At 41.4% G+C, this 12805-nt stretch overlaps 2 protein-coding genes across 3 annotated transcripts in view; one reads left to right on the plus strand and one right to left on the minus strand.

Annotated features, from left to right (window-relative positions):
• The window catches only part of LOC308283182 (receptor-type tyrosine-protein phosphatase C-like), a 24375-nt gene extending 17989 nt beyond the window's left edge, over positions 1-6386 (plus strand). For both annotated transcript variants that reach the window (XM_080723560.1, XM_080723561.1), the window contains exons 25-31: positions 80-170; positions 997-1148; positions 1587-1721; positions 2258-2380; positions 3294-3460; positions 4111-4246; positions 4889-6386. In XM_080723560.1, the coding sequence (XP_080579686.1) occupies positions 80-170; positions 997-1148; positions 1587-1721; positions 2258-2380; positions 3294-3460; positions 4111-4246; positions 4889-5401 (1317 nt within the window). In that variant the 3' untranslated portion in view covers positions 5402-6386. The remainder of the gene's footprint in view (positions 1-79; positions 171-996; positions 1149-1586; positions 1722-2257; positions 2381-3293; positions 3461-4110; positions 4247-4888) is intronic.
• A 3018-nt stretch (positions 6387-9404) lies between these two features.
• On the minus strand, positions 9405-12442 carry abhd8b (abhydrolase domain containing 8b; the record flags this gene model as incomplete). The annotated part of the gene is made up of 4 exons (XM_080727991.1): positions 9405-9629; positions 10424-10640; positions 10996-11166; positions 11697-12442. 4 exons carry the CDS (start codon positions 12440-12442, stop codon positions 9405-9407), a joined length of 1359 nt encoding a protein of 452 aa, XP_080584117.1.
• Positions 12443-12805: the final 363 nt, after the last annotated feature.

Consider the following 12805-nt stretch of genomic DNA (forward strand, 5'->3'; position numbering starts at 1 on the left):
TCATTTCAACCACCCTTCATGTGAACATGAAATAAGAATTGAGTTTTTCTTAATGCTTTTCATCTGTGGTTCAATTCAGAGAGTCCCTCTGTACAAGAACTGGAGGACCTTCAATACAGGGATCATCGAGGAGAACAAGAAGAGGAACCGCTTCCCTTCTGTCATACCATGTGAGTGTCAGCAAAAGTAAAAAGATCTACTTATCAAATGTTATAATCCTGGTGAAATCAAGGAACTCTTTTACAAGGGAGACCTGAATACAACAGCTTATTCAGTCACAGATTCAAGGATATAAATCACCATAAGTAAGATGAGAGTTGGCATGGGAGAGAGAGAATAACACATAATATAAGTAATTGAAGAAATTTACGGGGAAACAAAAACAGATAAATATCAATTCTCAACAAACTCATATTCCATAATCTGAACAGCAGCTCATTGCCTCTTGCTGTATAATTCTTTAGGGATTGACAGCAGAAATTACTCATGAGGGTCTAAATAAAATAACCCCAGCTACACTGTCCGTCACATTTATGTTTAATATAAAGTCATGAATACTGTATATGGTTGCTTTCGGGTGGAAACCTTTTCATGTCCAAAAAAGTAACTTTTTGAGAAATGGAAAAAAGTGTTCCAATGGATGCACTATAGTTATTATTTACTCACAAGCTCTTGTTTTTACTTTTCAAATATTTATAAAACCCATAGACAGTCTTAACGACATCAAACATGACTTCCACAGGAAGACTTTTTCACGTTTATTACGTTTGCATAAGATTAGATACATTTTAAAAATAAAATGATTAAATATGGAGATACAAGGTTCCTGCTCGATATCACAATATGACACATTTTAAGCATGGCCTTATAGAAGAGAAAACTGAGCATACACAACTGTTGAGTTTCCACCTCTGTTCCTGTCAGAACTGTCAGATCATTATCAACATACAGTATCACTTCCTCACATACCGGTATAAATACATGTTTGACTTTCAGACGACTTCAACAGAGTGCTGGTGAAGTTAGAAGATGAAAGCAGTCGTGATAGTGGTGATGGTGGTGACGACGAAGACGATGATGAATATGAGGACACGTCTGATGAAGATGATGAGGAGTCTACCAAATACATCAATGCCTCCCACATCGATGTATGACACATTAACGCTTTCTGTTTCGTTAAACCCCTATTAGTCCCAAGATAGGATTTTAGCACAGCCTTCAATGTAAGGACTAAAATGGTTAGTGCTCTGACCATAATGGTTGCAGTCTCTGGTTTGATTCTGGATGACGCCATGTGTTGCACATCTTTCTCTCTAAACTCATCTATCTAAAGATAATAAAGTAAAACTATAATAATAGTAATAAAAATATTAAAGATTGATTTAAGATAAGATAGATTTAAGACAAGATATGTTACAACATAGGGAGACTGCTAAGTCTTTCAAAAACACAGATGTCTAAGAACCAAATTTACCCTTTTCACGAAACCAGGTGATTGAGATGAAAATATTCCCTGTACGTCAGTGCACTTTGTAGCTACTGTAGGCTTCAGAGTGTGTTTGAGGTGTTTGTCTTGTTCCATGCAGGGCTACTGGTGTCCCCGTGGCCTCATCGTGACCCAGGGACCCCTCCCAGACACTGTGGCTGACTTCTGGATGATGGTTCACCAGAAGAAAGCTAAGACTATCATCATGCTCTCCGACTGCTCTGAGGGTGATAAGGTGTGTGCCTAGGTTACGCCACGACTACACATTAAGCAAAAATGCTGATGAATTGCACTAAAAGTGGTTCTATGGTTCGTATCTTAAAGGTGCTACAGGGCTTTGATTGATTGAATATTTTATTAGACAGAAATGTAGAACGCAGTCTACAAACTCCAACCTTCCGTTGGGGGTCCTTGGCATTCAATTAATCAACAAAAGTGCTTACAAATACAATCTAAGTGCAACAGTGCACCTTTGTCAAATGATGCTATAGTATATACTATATAGAACCATTACAACCATTGTACTACAGCCATTTGTGTAGTGGACAAATTCCTCATTAACATATTAACAGATACGGACACCAGTAAAAGTCTTTCAGAGTTAAATTAACACTAGTTCAGAGTTAGCTGTAATGCTGTATGTATATTATTTAGCGAATGGATAATTATGATTATAACTTGTCTGCACTGTCTACGTGTAAATAATGAGTTCATGTATGATCAAAATATACTGTGCCCTTCATTAAAATACACTACTTATTATGTGCACAGGAGATGTGTTCTGCATACTGGGGAGAAGAGAAGCAAACCTTTGGGGAGATGGAGGTGGAGGTGACAGCCACAGATACCTCTCCAGCGTACACCACCCGTACAATGCAGATACGTCACGTCAAGGTAACTGAGCACCACTCTGCACTGAAACAACACAATCCTACAGTCTAAACAACTTAACCCTATATACTGTGTTGAACAGTGAGTCAGGGGTATATAATAGCCCTCCTTTTTTCCTTTATAGGGTTAGCTTTTAATGAATTGATGCTCTGATTGTGTATCATATTAGCCTTGCCATTTTGTTTCTTCTTTTTTTAATCTATTTTGCTTCACAGCAAAGCACTTTGTGGCTGTTATAGGGGAATTAAAGAGCCTAGAATGTATGTTTTTTTTTTTTTTTTGATTGTGTAGTTTTTACTTTGTGTCTGCACGTTTTATTGTTTCAATGTTGCTTATGTGGCTGAACTGTGGTGTTGGGGGTGCTGGATGTGGGTGTGGACCTTGTCATGTCATGTTTTGTTTCAATTCCCTTTTTGTTTTATGTTGTTGATCTTTGTTATTTAGAAATGAATAATTTGTCTGCCAGCCACCTAGGCTGCTAGTGTGTCGCAGGTTCGACTCCTGATCCTGACAACCTTTGCTGCGGGTCACCCCCCCCCCCCCCCCCCCCTCTCCTTCCCCATTTCCTGTCAATCTACACAAAAAAGAAAAGAAAAAAAGAGAGAGAATAATCCTTTGATCACAAAAAAAGGAAAGTGTGTTGTTTTTGGCAACCAATATATAATAATAATAGTTTTTAGCACAACCGTATATGAAGAGCATCATTGAGGGCACACATTTAAGTGTATTTGGAGATAAAACAATCTTGAGCACTCACTTTGTGACTTTGCTATAGATTATTATCATTATTATTATTGATTGGCCTATTAATGTATTATTATAATTGTCTGTACAATGTGAGCCACTGCTACCCATGCCTTTGAGTGAAAAACAGTTGCTCATCCCACTAAAACCCACTGACCACTGTCACCAACAGAGGAAAGAGCGCCGGCCGTTGAAGCAGTTCCACTTCCTGAAGTGGGCGGACAGAGATCTGCCAGAGAACACAGAGGACTTGACGGACATGATGAAGCACATTAAGCAGAGCTGCGGCTATGGCCAGAGCAAAGCAGACAGGAGCACTCCCATAGTGGTCCACTGCAGGTGAGCTACGACACTGCTGCTCAAATGTTCAAACTCCAGACCCAAAATAGAAATGTAATGTGTCCCTGTGACCAAACCTAGTGAAAACAGTCGATCTGTAACCTACAACATTGTAGATCTGCTGTTTTCATTACTTCTTAAAAGTGTTCTTCTAAATCTCATCAAATGGTGGACAGTGGCTCGAATGCCGAATACATAAAGGTTGAGGTCCTGCTGAAACAACAGAGATTGGCAGTATGTCCATATATGGGCATTCCCAGATATGGGCTTAATAGTGATGACATCATGGGATCTCCATATATGGGCATAAAAGGGAGCGGACAACGACATTGGTTATCATGAGACTGACACAATATGTCCATATATGGGCTTTCCCAGATATGGGCTCAATATTGCTGACACCAGGGATCTTGGCCATGTATGGAGCGTGACATGAGACGTGACTGACGCACGTCCCATATATGGACATTCCCAGATATGGGCTTAATATTGATGACGTCAGGGATCTTGGTCATATACAGGAGCGTGACATGATGTGTAACACACGGAAGGACGGACATGATCTGCAGGTTTTCATACTAAATGCAACCTACGGTCGCAATGATTTAGTAATCTTTTGGCTTTCTGTTGTGTTGCGTGGTTCTCCTCAGTGACGGCTCGTCCCGTTCCGGAGTGTTCTGTGCGCTGTGGATCCTGATGGACAGCGCTGAGACGGAGAAGCTGGCGGACGTGTTCCAGGTGGTCAAGACCCTGCGCAAAGCCAGGCTGGGCATGATCAGCAACCCGGTAAGACACACATGAAATGACTCATGAAGTCATCCACCATACCATGAACACATCTTTGGAAAATAGCAGAGCTGTAAATCTGCTATTTTCAAATAGCCAAGGTTACTATTAACTAAAGTTTTCAAACAATTGTAGTGGAGCAAAAAGATGGAGACATGGGTGACTGCAGGCAAAGATGGTGCTGGAGCAGGGCGTGGTGACAGCAATGGGTGTGGGGACAGTGAGTGACGGCACAAGTGGGCGTGGGTACAGCAAGCTGTAATTGGTCTTTTGAAAATATACCATTGGGCAGAATTGTTACTAGATAGATTTGCTGAAGAACTTGGAAGAAATGTCTAATTTCTCTCTCACTCGCTGTCCCCACGCCCATTGCTGTCACCCCCTTATATTATACTGTACCTCTACGCTCTACGCTTCAATACATTTACTTCTACTCCACAACATCTTGTTACCCATACTTGCCAGTAGCCTACTTGTGTAAATGTACTTAGTTACTTTACACCACTGGTAGTCAGAGATTTAAAAGTCAACATAAGGCTCACCTCTGTTTGTCAGTGGGTTTATTTCTGTGATGTGAATGGTAAGATTTACTAAAATAGATTTCAGTCATTCATGTACAAAGCCTCTCTATATCCCTCACAGGCGCAGTACCAGTTTTTGTATGATGCAGTAGACAAGGCCTATCCACTTCAAAATGGGGAAGTAAAAGCAACGGCTGCTGACTCAGTCCAGATTATCAACGAGACCAAACCAGAACCAGTTGAGCAGGAAAAGGGCAACACCACTTCCAACCAGCAGGTGGCAGCAGAGACCAAGCCAGCTGAGCAGGAAAACAACAAGGCCAGTCTCGACCAACAGGTGGCAGCAGAGGCCAAGCCAGCTGAGCAGGAAAACAACAAGGCCAGTCTCGACCAACAGGTGGCAGCAGAGACCAAGCCAGCTGAGCAGGAAAACAACAAGGCCAGTCTTGACCAACAGGTGGCAGCAGAGGCCAAGCCAGCTGAGCAGGAAAACAGCAGCACCTCCTCTGACCAGCAGGTGGCAGCAGCTGAGCGCACCCCATTGGTGGCAGATGGAGAGAATGAAGCTAAAAAAGAGAGCATAGTCAAAGTGGAGGAGGCCAGCAATGGTCCCACTGTCACTCTGGAGGTCTGAGGGAAAACAGAAAGAGAGTGAACAGATAGAGACAGACAGAGAGACAACACGCCATGTCAATGTTGTTAGACTGCAGATTCTTCTCTCAGAAGAGATTAGAAATGTTGTGCCTTTTACTTTGCCAGAGGAAGATATAGGCTGCTGTACAGTATGTGCTATTTAGGATGTAAAAAAAGAAATGTTGAGCTTTGAAATGTACTTTATTACTTTATGAATGTATTAGACAGGCGAAATGGGAACAAAGTAGGTCTACTATGAGGATGCCTGGCTGATGTGATGTCAGTTGCATCAACGACTGTAATGTCAGTAGAATCAGAACAGTGTTTTTAAGTACCCCAGATGTGGGAGGCTCTCTCCATTCCGACATGTCGCCACTCCGAAATTGACTTCTTATTGTCGGAGTGGCGACACTCCCATGGGGGTTCGGTTTAGGGTTAGGGTTAGAGATAGGGTTAGTGTCGGAATGGAGACATGTCGGAAAGGAGACATGTCGGAGTGGAGAGATGCACTCCCCAGATGTACCCCAGAAATGTTTTAGTTGCTTGATTCAATATTTCGATGTTTGATATGAATGTAATCAGACATGGCCCACTGTATATAACCATCTCCACAATAGCATCATTGAAACCCAACAACATCCCTACTTCTCGTCTGATATTGTCCTAATGAATGGGGAAACCTTCCTTTTTTCATTAGTTATTCCTTTACGGTATGTTAATATTTTCGGTAATGTTGTATCTTTCTAATGGCTTAGTCAGATGCTTTAGATCATTCTTGAAAGGTTATAAGTTATGAATATTGTTAATAATAAAGACAGCAAAGATGTAAACAAGATTACTATGTACTACATGCTGTTGACAAACTACTTATGTACATGGCTTTATAACTTCTTAGAGAGGAGTTGCAGAATTGTACTTTATGTTGACTTTGGTTTGAGCTGGTTTTAATTCATATTATATATTTCTTGCTAAATAAAATAAAAATACTGTGAGCTATATTTTGATTTTGCTCAAGAAGCACCAGAGGTCCTCAAAGGACAGGACACCATACAGATCCCAGGCATGCATGAAGAACATGATAACATATTTTAGACTAGTATTGTCATTAGCAATTATAATAATAATTGTAATAAAGATGGTGTAAAGAATCTGCAGAATATCAGCATTCAGCAAACAATTTGCCATAATGAAAGAGGAGAGTCTCCAGTAGACTAATCCCCTTAGCTCAATATTCCCACTAAACAAATGAATTCCAGAGAGTATAAAATCAATAGGCTTTAATATGCCTACAGAAGAACAAAAGACTACAGCAGACCAGTTGAAATAACAAGACGTGGAATGAGAGTGATGTTAATAAATTGGGAATAAATCTCTTTGCTACAGTTTATATACGTTTCTTCATCTTAATTTAAACCATACATACTTTCTTGATCAGAGTCCCCCAGGGCTCTATACTAGGCTCCCTCCATTTTCCCCTATCTCTTTGGCTAAAATAGCAGATCTACAAGCCTGGTGAACATTGTGCTGAGCTGAAGGCCAGCAGAAGCTGGCTGACAGGTAGGAGCCAGTGATAATGCAAGGAAGGCACTTGTGTGTTCATGTAAAACGACAAAGCTTTTAGGAAAGGTTTGTTGTGTGACAATGAAGAACTGATTATATTTTCAACCGATTGGCTAAAAAGGAGGCATGGCTGTCACACAATACATAACTAGTACACACACACACACACACACACACACACACACACACACAAACACACACACAAACACTTCCCCTTGCCAAGAAAACTTAAGTCATCATTTTATTTTTGATAAAATAGTCATATTGGAAATCCATCTATGGAGTCAATATCAAAGGCAAACACAGAAACAAAATGTAAGACACAAGTGCACAAAATGTGATGGTGGATATTATTCCTAAATTTAGTTTGAATTGATAACATACATAAAATCTATAATCGATTTTGTATCGAACACTTTTGTTGCTTCGATTCTGAATCCACTATACTGGTACATTTGTTGGATTTTAAGTGTTTTCCATGTTTCAATGAAATCTCTCTCATTCACTCTTTGAAGTCTAATGATCAACCACAGATTAAATTGGAATGTATAGTCTCTATTTAATCATAAATAAAACAGTTGAATCACCAAATACTCTTCCTCCAAAAGAAATCGAGTTGTTTCTACAATGTGTAAAGTCTGTAAACCCAACTGGAAAATTATAGATTTGTATATAAGGTACATGTGAACCACTGCAGTGCTAAGAACAGCTGAACTACAACACGTATACAAGTCATATGACTCTGTAGCTGCTAGAAGTGGCTACGTACGTAGAGTAGCCTGCAACATGTGTTTATTGTCAATTGTGTACAAATTGCTAAATGTCATGAGGACACTTATCAGACACAAACTTCAGCCCTCTCATTCACATACTGTAAATTACTCAGAAATGGATCAATAGGGTGGTTGGGACAGACAGGAGGAGAGAATGAGAGCTTAAGGTAAATGTAACATTTTTGGTACAGGCCAACAAATACGTGGAAAACAATCATCCTTCAGCATAATTCTGGTGCAAAATAAGCGCAAATTCTTTACAGACGAATCCTCTTCATGGCAAATGTGTGTCTCTCATGTCATATTCTCTCTCTGAAAAACTAGTTTAGATTTATAAAATCATCACAGTTAGCCTGCAAATACATAGTATTACATGCGGTAGTGCAACCCTTTCATGATTCTCAATTGATTCTATGAAGTGCCTGAAAATGATACAGTAATTACACTGCTGTTCAAGCACCACTGATTGTCATGCACATATTAAAATCATCTGTTATGTCTTTGCTGTCATAGATGTTATCACCCCAATTATTGTTGTAAATCTAAATAAATTATTACATATTTATGAACGTTTTCACATTTTAAACATATATGGCATTTCTGCTAACCACAAAATACTGCATAATATGAATTTACTTCATGAACTTGAATAGAAAGCTGCAATGTGCAATACGCTGCCCGTAATGATGGCAGGGGAAGAGTCGGCTCGCTCTCGATCGGGCACACCTTACGAGCCTCAAGGCCTTGCAGTTGGTGTGAAAGCCAAAAACAAATACTCCTTTTCCTCCAACCATGCTTGGAAAAAACAATATAGCATAGTAGTTGTTTAAGACCATTTTGCAGGCCGTTTCTTAAAATACTATACTTTTCTTAAAATTCTTAACTTTCAACACCTTGCCTCCCCAATCCATCACTCCTTTATGTGTGTTTCTGTGATGGTTTTCTGTGATGGTAGTCCCTGAAGAAGGCAGCTTGTCTGTCCGAAACGTTGGTTTCTCATTCTGTGTAGTCCTATAATAAATGTGCATCGACAGCTACGAGTGTGCGGCTTTACTCTTTTTTCATAATCTGTGATGGTTTTAACATGTCAAAACATTAGCACTGTATTCTTCAGTACTATAGGAGGCCCTCACTGTCTTGTATTGTGCTCTTAAATACCACAGGCAGCTGTTGTACTAGGATGAATCAGAGGCCATGCTACAGCTCATTTGAAATCCCCAGTGACTGCTCTTTCCATTTCGGGATGGCCTGCGAGGCTACCCTTTTCTGACCCTTCCTTGGTCACAAATCACTTCAAGGCACAGCCGTGGGCATATCATACCATAGGGCACCTCAAGCATCCTCATTGAAACAAATGATTGGTGCCCATTTTGATCTGTCCATCTTTGCAACAAAAACAAGACCTGGAGTCCAGACACCTTTCACATTCACATTTTCAGGTAGACCAGTTCAGGAGCAAGTTCAGAGACTGGCAAATCTGGTCCACAGCAGCAGTTCAGGACCAGCTCTGTTCAACTGTTTTGAGTTCCAGAAGAGGCACACGTGGAAATGGTGACATGGCCAGCCATGATACACAGTTATATGCTCTGGAATCCTCAAGTCGATGTGCAGTGAGCATCTCACAATACATTTTGACTGACTATTTTCCTACATGCATACCATTTGAGGAAGTTACTGAGCAGTTAAAGGCCGGACTGTTGCTGTTTCAGGTGCCACCTTGTTAGTGTCAAGACGGGCTTTTGCAGTCTCTGGACGGGCTTTGGATTCTTTCCTGGATGGGATGACGGGCTCCCAGAGGAGGAACTCATGTAGAAGTATGTTAACAGTCTCTGGACATTCCATCATAATCATGTGGCTGCCGTCTTCTAGGACCTTTAGGAAAGCCAAGAGAAGAATCTGACAAAAACACAGTTGTTACTTGTTAATAGGTTAATAATTGCCATTTATTCATCAATCGCTACTGTATCTCTGTAATCTGCAATACCTATTAATTAACCATGCCTTTGTACCTTTGCCCTAATGATGATCTGTCAGGAGACAGACGGAGATAGATACAGTAAAAAATAAATATTATACAGGAGAGGAATGAGGAGGCATGTACTGTATAGAACAGGAATTTGCATTCATAGCAGCAGTACTTCCATGTCAAACATGGAAGAGGTAATCAATCCATGGGTGCCTCAGTGATGCGATTATTAGAAATGAATAATAATAATACATCACACTAATACAGCGCTTTTCATAGAACCCAAAGTCGCCTTACAAAATAAATCAAAATATGTATGAAATGAAGATGCATTGACTACTAATGGGAGTGCTTATGACCACGCTTCTCTTTTATATTTATGTAAAGAATACAGTAGTTCTAATTGTTCTTCCTTTGAGTAATTATAAAGCCATATGCTGCATTGTAGAATAACCATTTCTCACAAATCAATCATGAACTCAACTTAAATTATTTATAGAATATAATGCAAGAGTAACTGAAAAAGGACTTAAATAATAATGCAGCTAAACTTCAGTTTGTCCTGTTTCTCAGTTTCCTCAAATGTATGCGTTAAAGTGCAAAAGTCTTGCAGGTCTGCTTTTTCTGGCAAGCTCTCTCATAAATGGAGCATGTAACTGTGGACAGAACATGTTCTCACTGGGGACGTGATCACTTTGTATCAAGCTGATAAGGCTGTCCTCACCTCAGCCATGCGCTGGTCCTCTTCCACAGGGACAAACTTGTCGTACATGCCATGTACCAGCAGCACAGGGACTGTAAGTTCAGCGTGGTACAACTCATCCCCCTCAGGCCAGTACTGCCCACTCATCATGGCACGCAGCACAAACGATGACACATTGAAGGCATTGTTCTCTTTCAGCATCTGCTTCTCTTTGGCACCCTGCCGAGCAAAACCAGCCCTATCGGAGACAAAGTCCACAAGGTGCACATTAGACTGATTTAGGCCTCAAATGGACCTTGATGATATGTCAAATAATTGCTGACTCGTCAACACTGTTACATCTTTTTCCCTCTCTCCCTTTCACTCTTGCTCTCTACTTTCTCATCCCATTTTCACTGTCTGGTTTCAGATTTTTGTACAAATTGTGCACACATGCGCACAAATGCACACGTGCAGCCGCGCACACACATCACGCACACACAAAAACAAACACACACAGGCATGCATGCATGCACAGCTACATGAAAGCAATTGCACACACGAACACATACATTTTTGTACATCCAAAGTCAAACACCCTGAGTTAGTCATACTTAAGGAAGCTCCAGGCTAGTAGAGGGGAGAGGCAGTGTAGTACACAGGTGGGCAGGTTGAAGATGGAACAGAGACTGGGCTCTAGAGCTGTGGGGCCTCCTCCGTTGATCATAATCATCTTATGGATCTGGTCTGGGTACTCATGGGCCAGGAATGTACAGAATGACACACTGTAAGGAACAGAATCAAATAAAACGTTACTGGGCTGGCTGTCAGAGAAGTCAGAGGAACCAGGATTTGTTGTACTTTTGCCCACAATGTACTGAAGCGATTGACAGTGGATAAAATGGAACTTTCCACAAACAACATTCTTGTTCTCAAAACACTGTATCAAAGCAGTATCAAATAATTAATCTAAAGTTAAAGCGATAATCATTTAGTTACATGAGTTTAGTTAAATGGGCTATTGTAAATGTTGAAGCTGAACGTCAATCTGTAAATTCCAGGAATTTACTTTGTAGGTATGACTGTCTTTTGCTTATCTCGAGAATATGCTTGATTCAAACTTGTTAACACAGGTACAGAATATTATTGATTACTTAATGAAGTGCAGTGTCAAGGGTGAAATCGAATGGGCTCCAAAGGGACACATGTTCAGGCACTGCACTTGTACAGTAAAACCAGAATGTCAAACACCCCCCTGGGGTCTTTAGCTCTTTGTGAGCCACCGTGCATGTGGATATAGTGTCATCTCATTTACCCATAAGAGTGTCCAATGAGAATATTCCTCTTGCGTGCATATCTCTTGAAAATGAGTCTCATATCCTCAGCAAGGGCATAGAATGTATATGCTGCAGTTATATGTGGTGCTGAGCTGGCGCCATGTCCAGCCATGTCCGGGGCAATGACCTCATAGCCCAGCCGAGAGAAAAAGTCCAGTTGGTTGCCCCAGATGTCCAGAGAGCCCCCCACACCATGGATGAAGAATAATACCACGTCTGGGTGCGTCCCTTTACAGGACGTTATCTTCCTCTCACAGTCGATCACCACTGTGCGCTTGGGCTTCCGTCTGCGTCCCCTGGATTGATGAGGCTGGTCAGACTGTCCAGGAGCTTCACATTTGGACTCATTGATGGTGACAGGTGGCGAAGAGCCACTGCTGCCGGACTGGTCCGCCTCTGCGTCTCTCGTGCTGTTGGGCTCCATATCTCCGTTCGGGGAGTTTTCCATCTCTGGCTTTTCTCTGTCTCCAAGGTTTTCTATCATCAGTTGCCCGTTGCGGTAAACTGTGATCTTGCGTTTACAGCTCACACTGGCTTCCTGTGCGCTGGGCTCCTCGACCACCGGCCGGTCAGGGATGATGTGTCGGATACGTAGAACCCGGCCTGGTTTGACTTCCACAAACTCATAGCCATCTGCTGGTTCTGAGGTCTCTATGGGAACCACAACGTTGTCTGCGTTTCCAGTCAAGCAGCAGAGAAGACCATCCACGAAGCTGGTCAGCATGGCTGCTGCTCTGATGGAAATGCACACCACACATGCACACGCACGCACACACACGCGCGCATGCACACACGCACACACGCACACACGCACGCACACACACGCACGCACGCACGCACGCACGCACGCATGCACGCACGCACGCACGCACGCACGCACGCACACACACACACACACACACACACACACACACACACATACATGTAAATGATCAAACATTAATTCCATAATCGTAACTGCATAATGACAAAGAAAGGTGCATGCAGAAACATCAATTTAAAAATACACACACGAAACAGTACAAGAGCTATAGAGAATAGATATTGGTAGAATATTTTCCAGAAAACAATAACTGATGATGTTGAG

This window comes from Nannobrachium achirus (genome assembly GCF_963921795.1).
Source record: "Nannobrachium achirus genome assembly, chromosome: 1".
Taxonomy (NCBI): Eukaryota; Metazoa; Chordata; class Actinopteri; order Myctophiformes; family Myctophidae; genus Nannobrachium; species Nannobrachium achirus.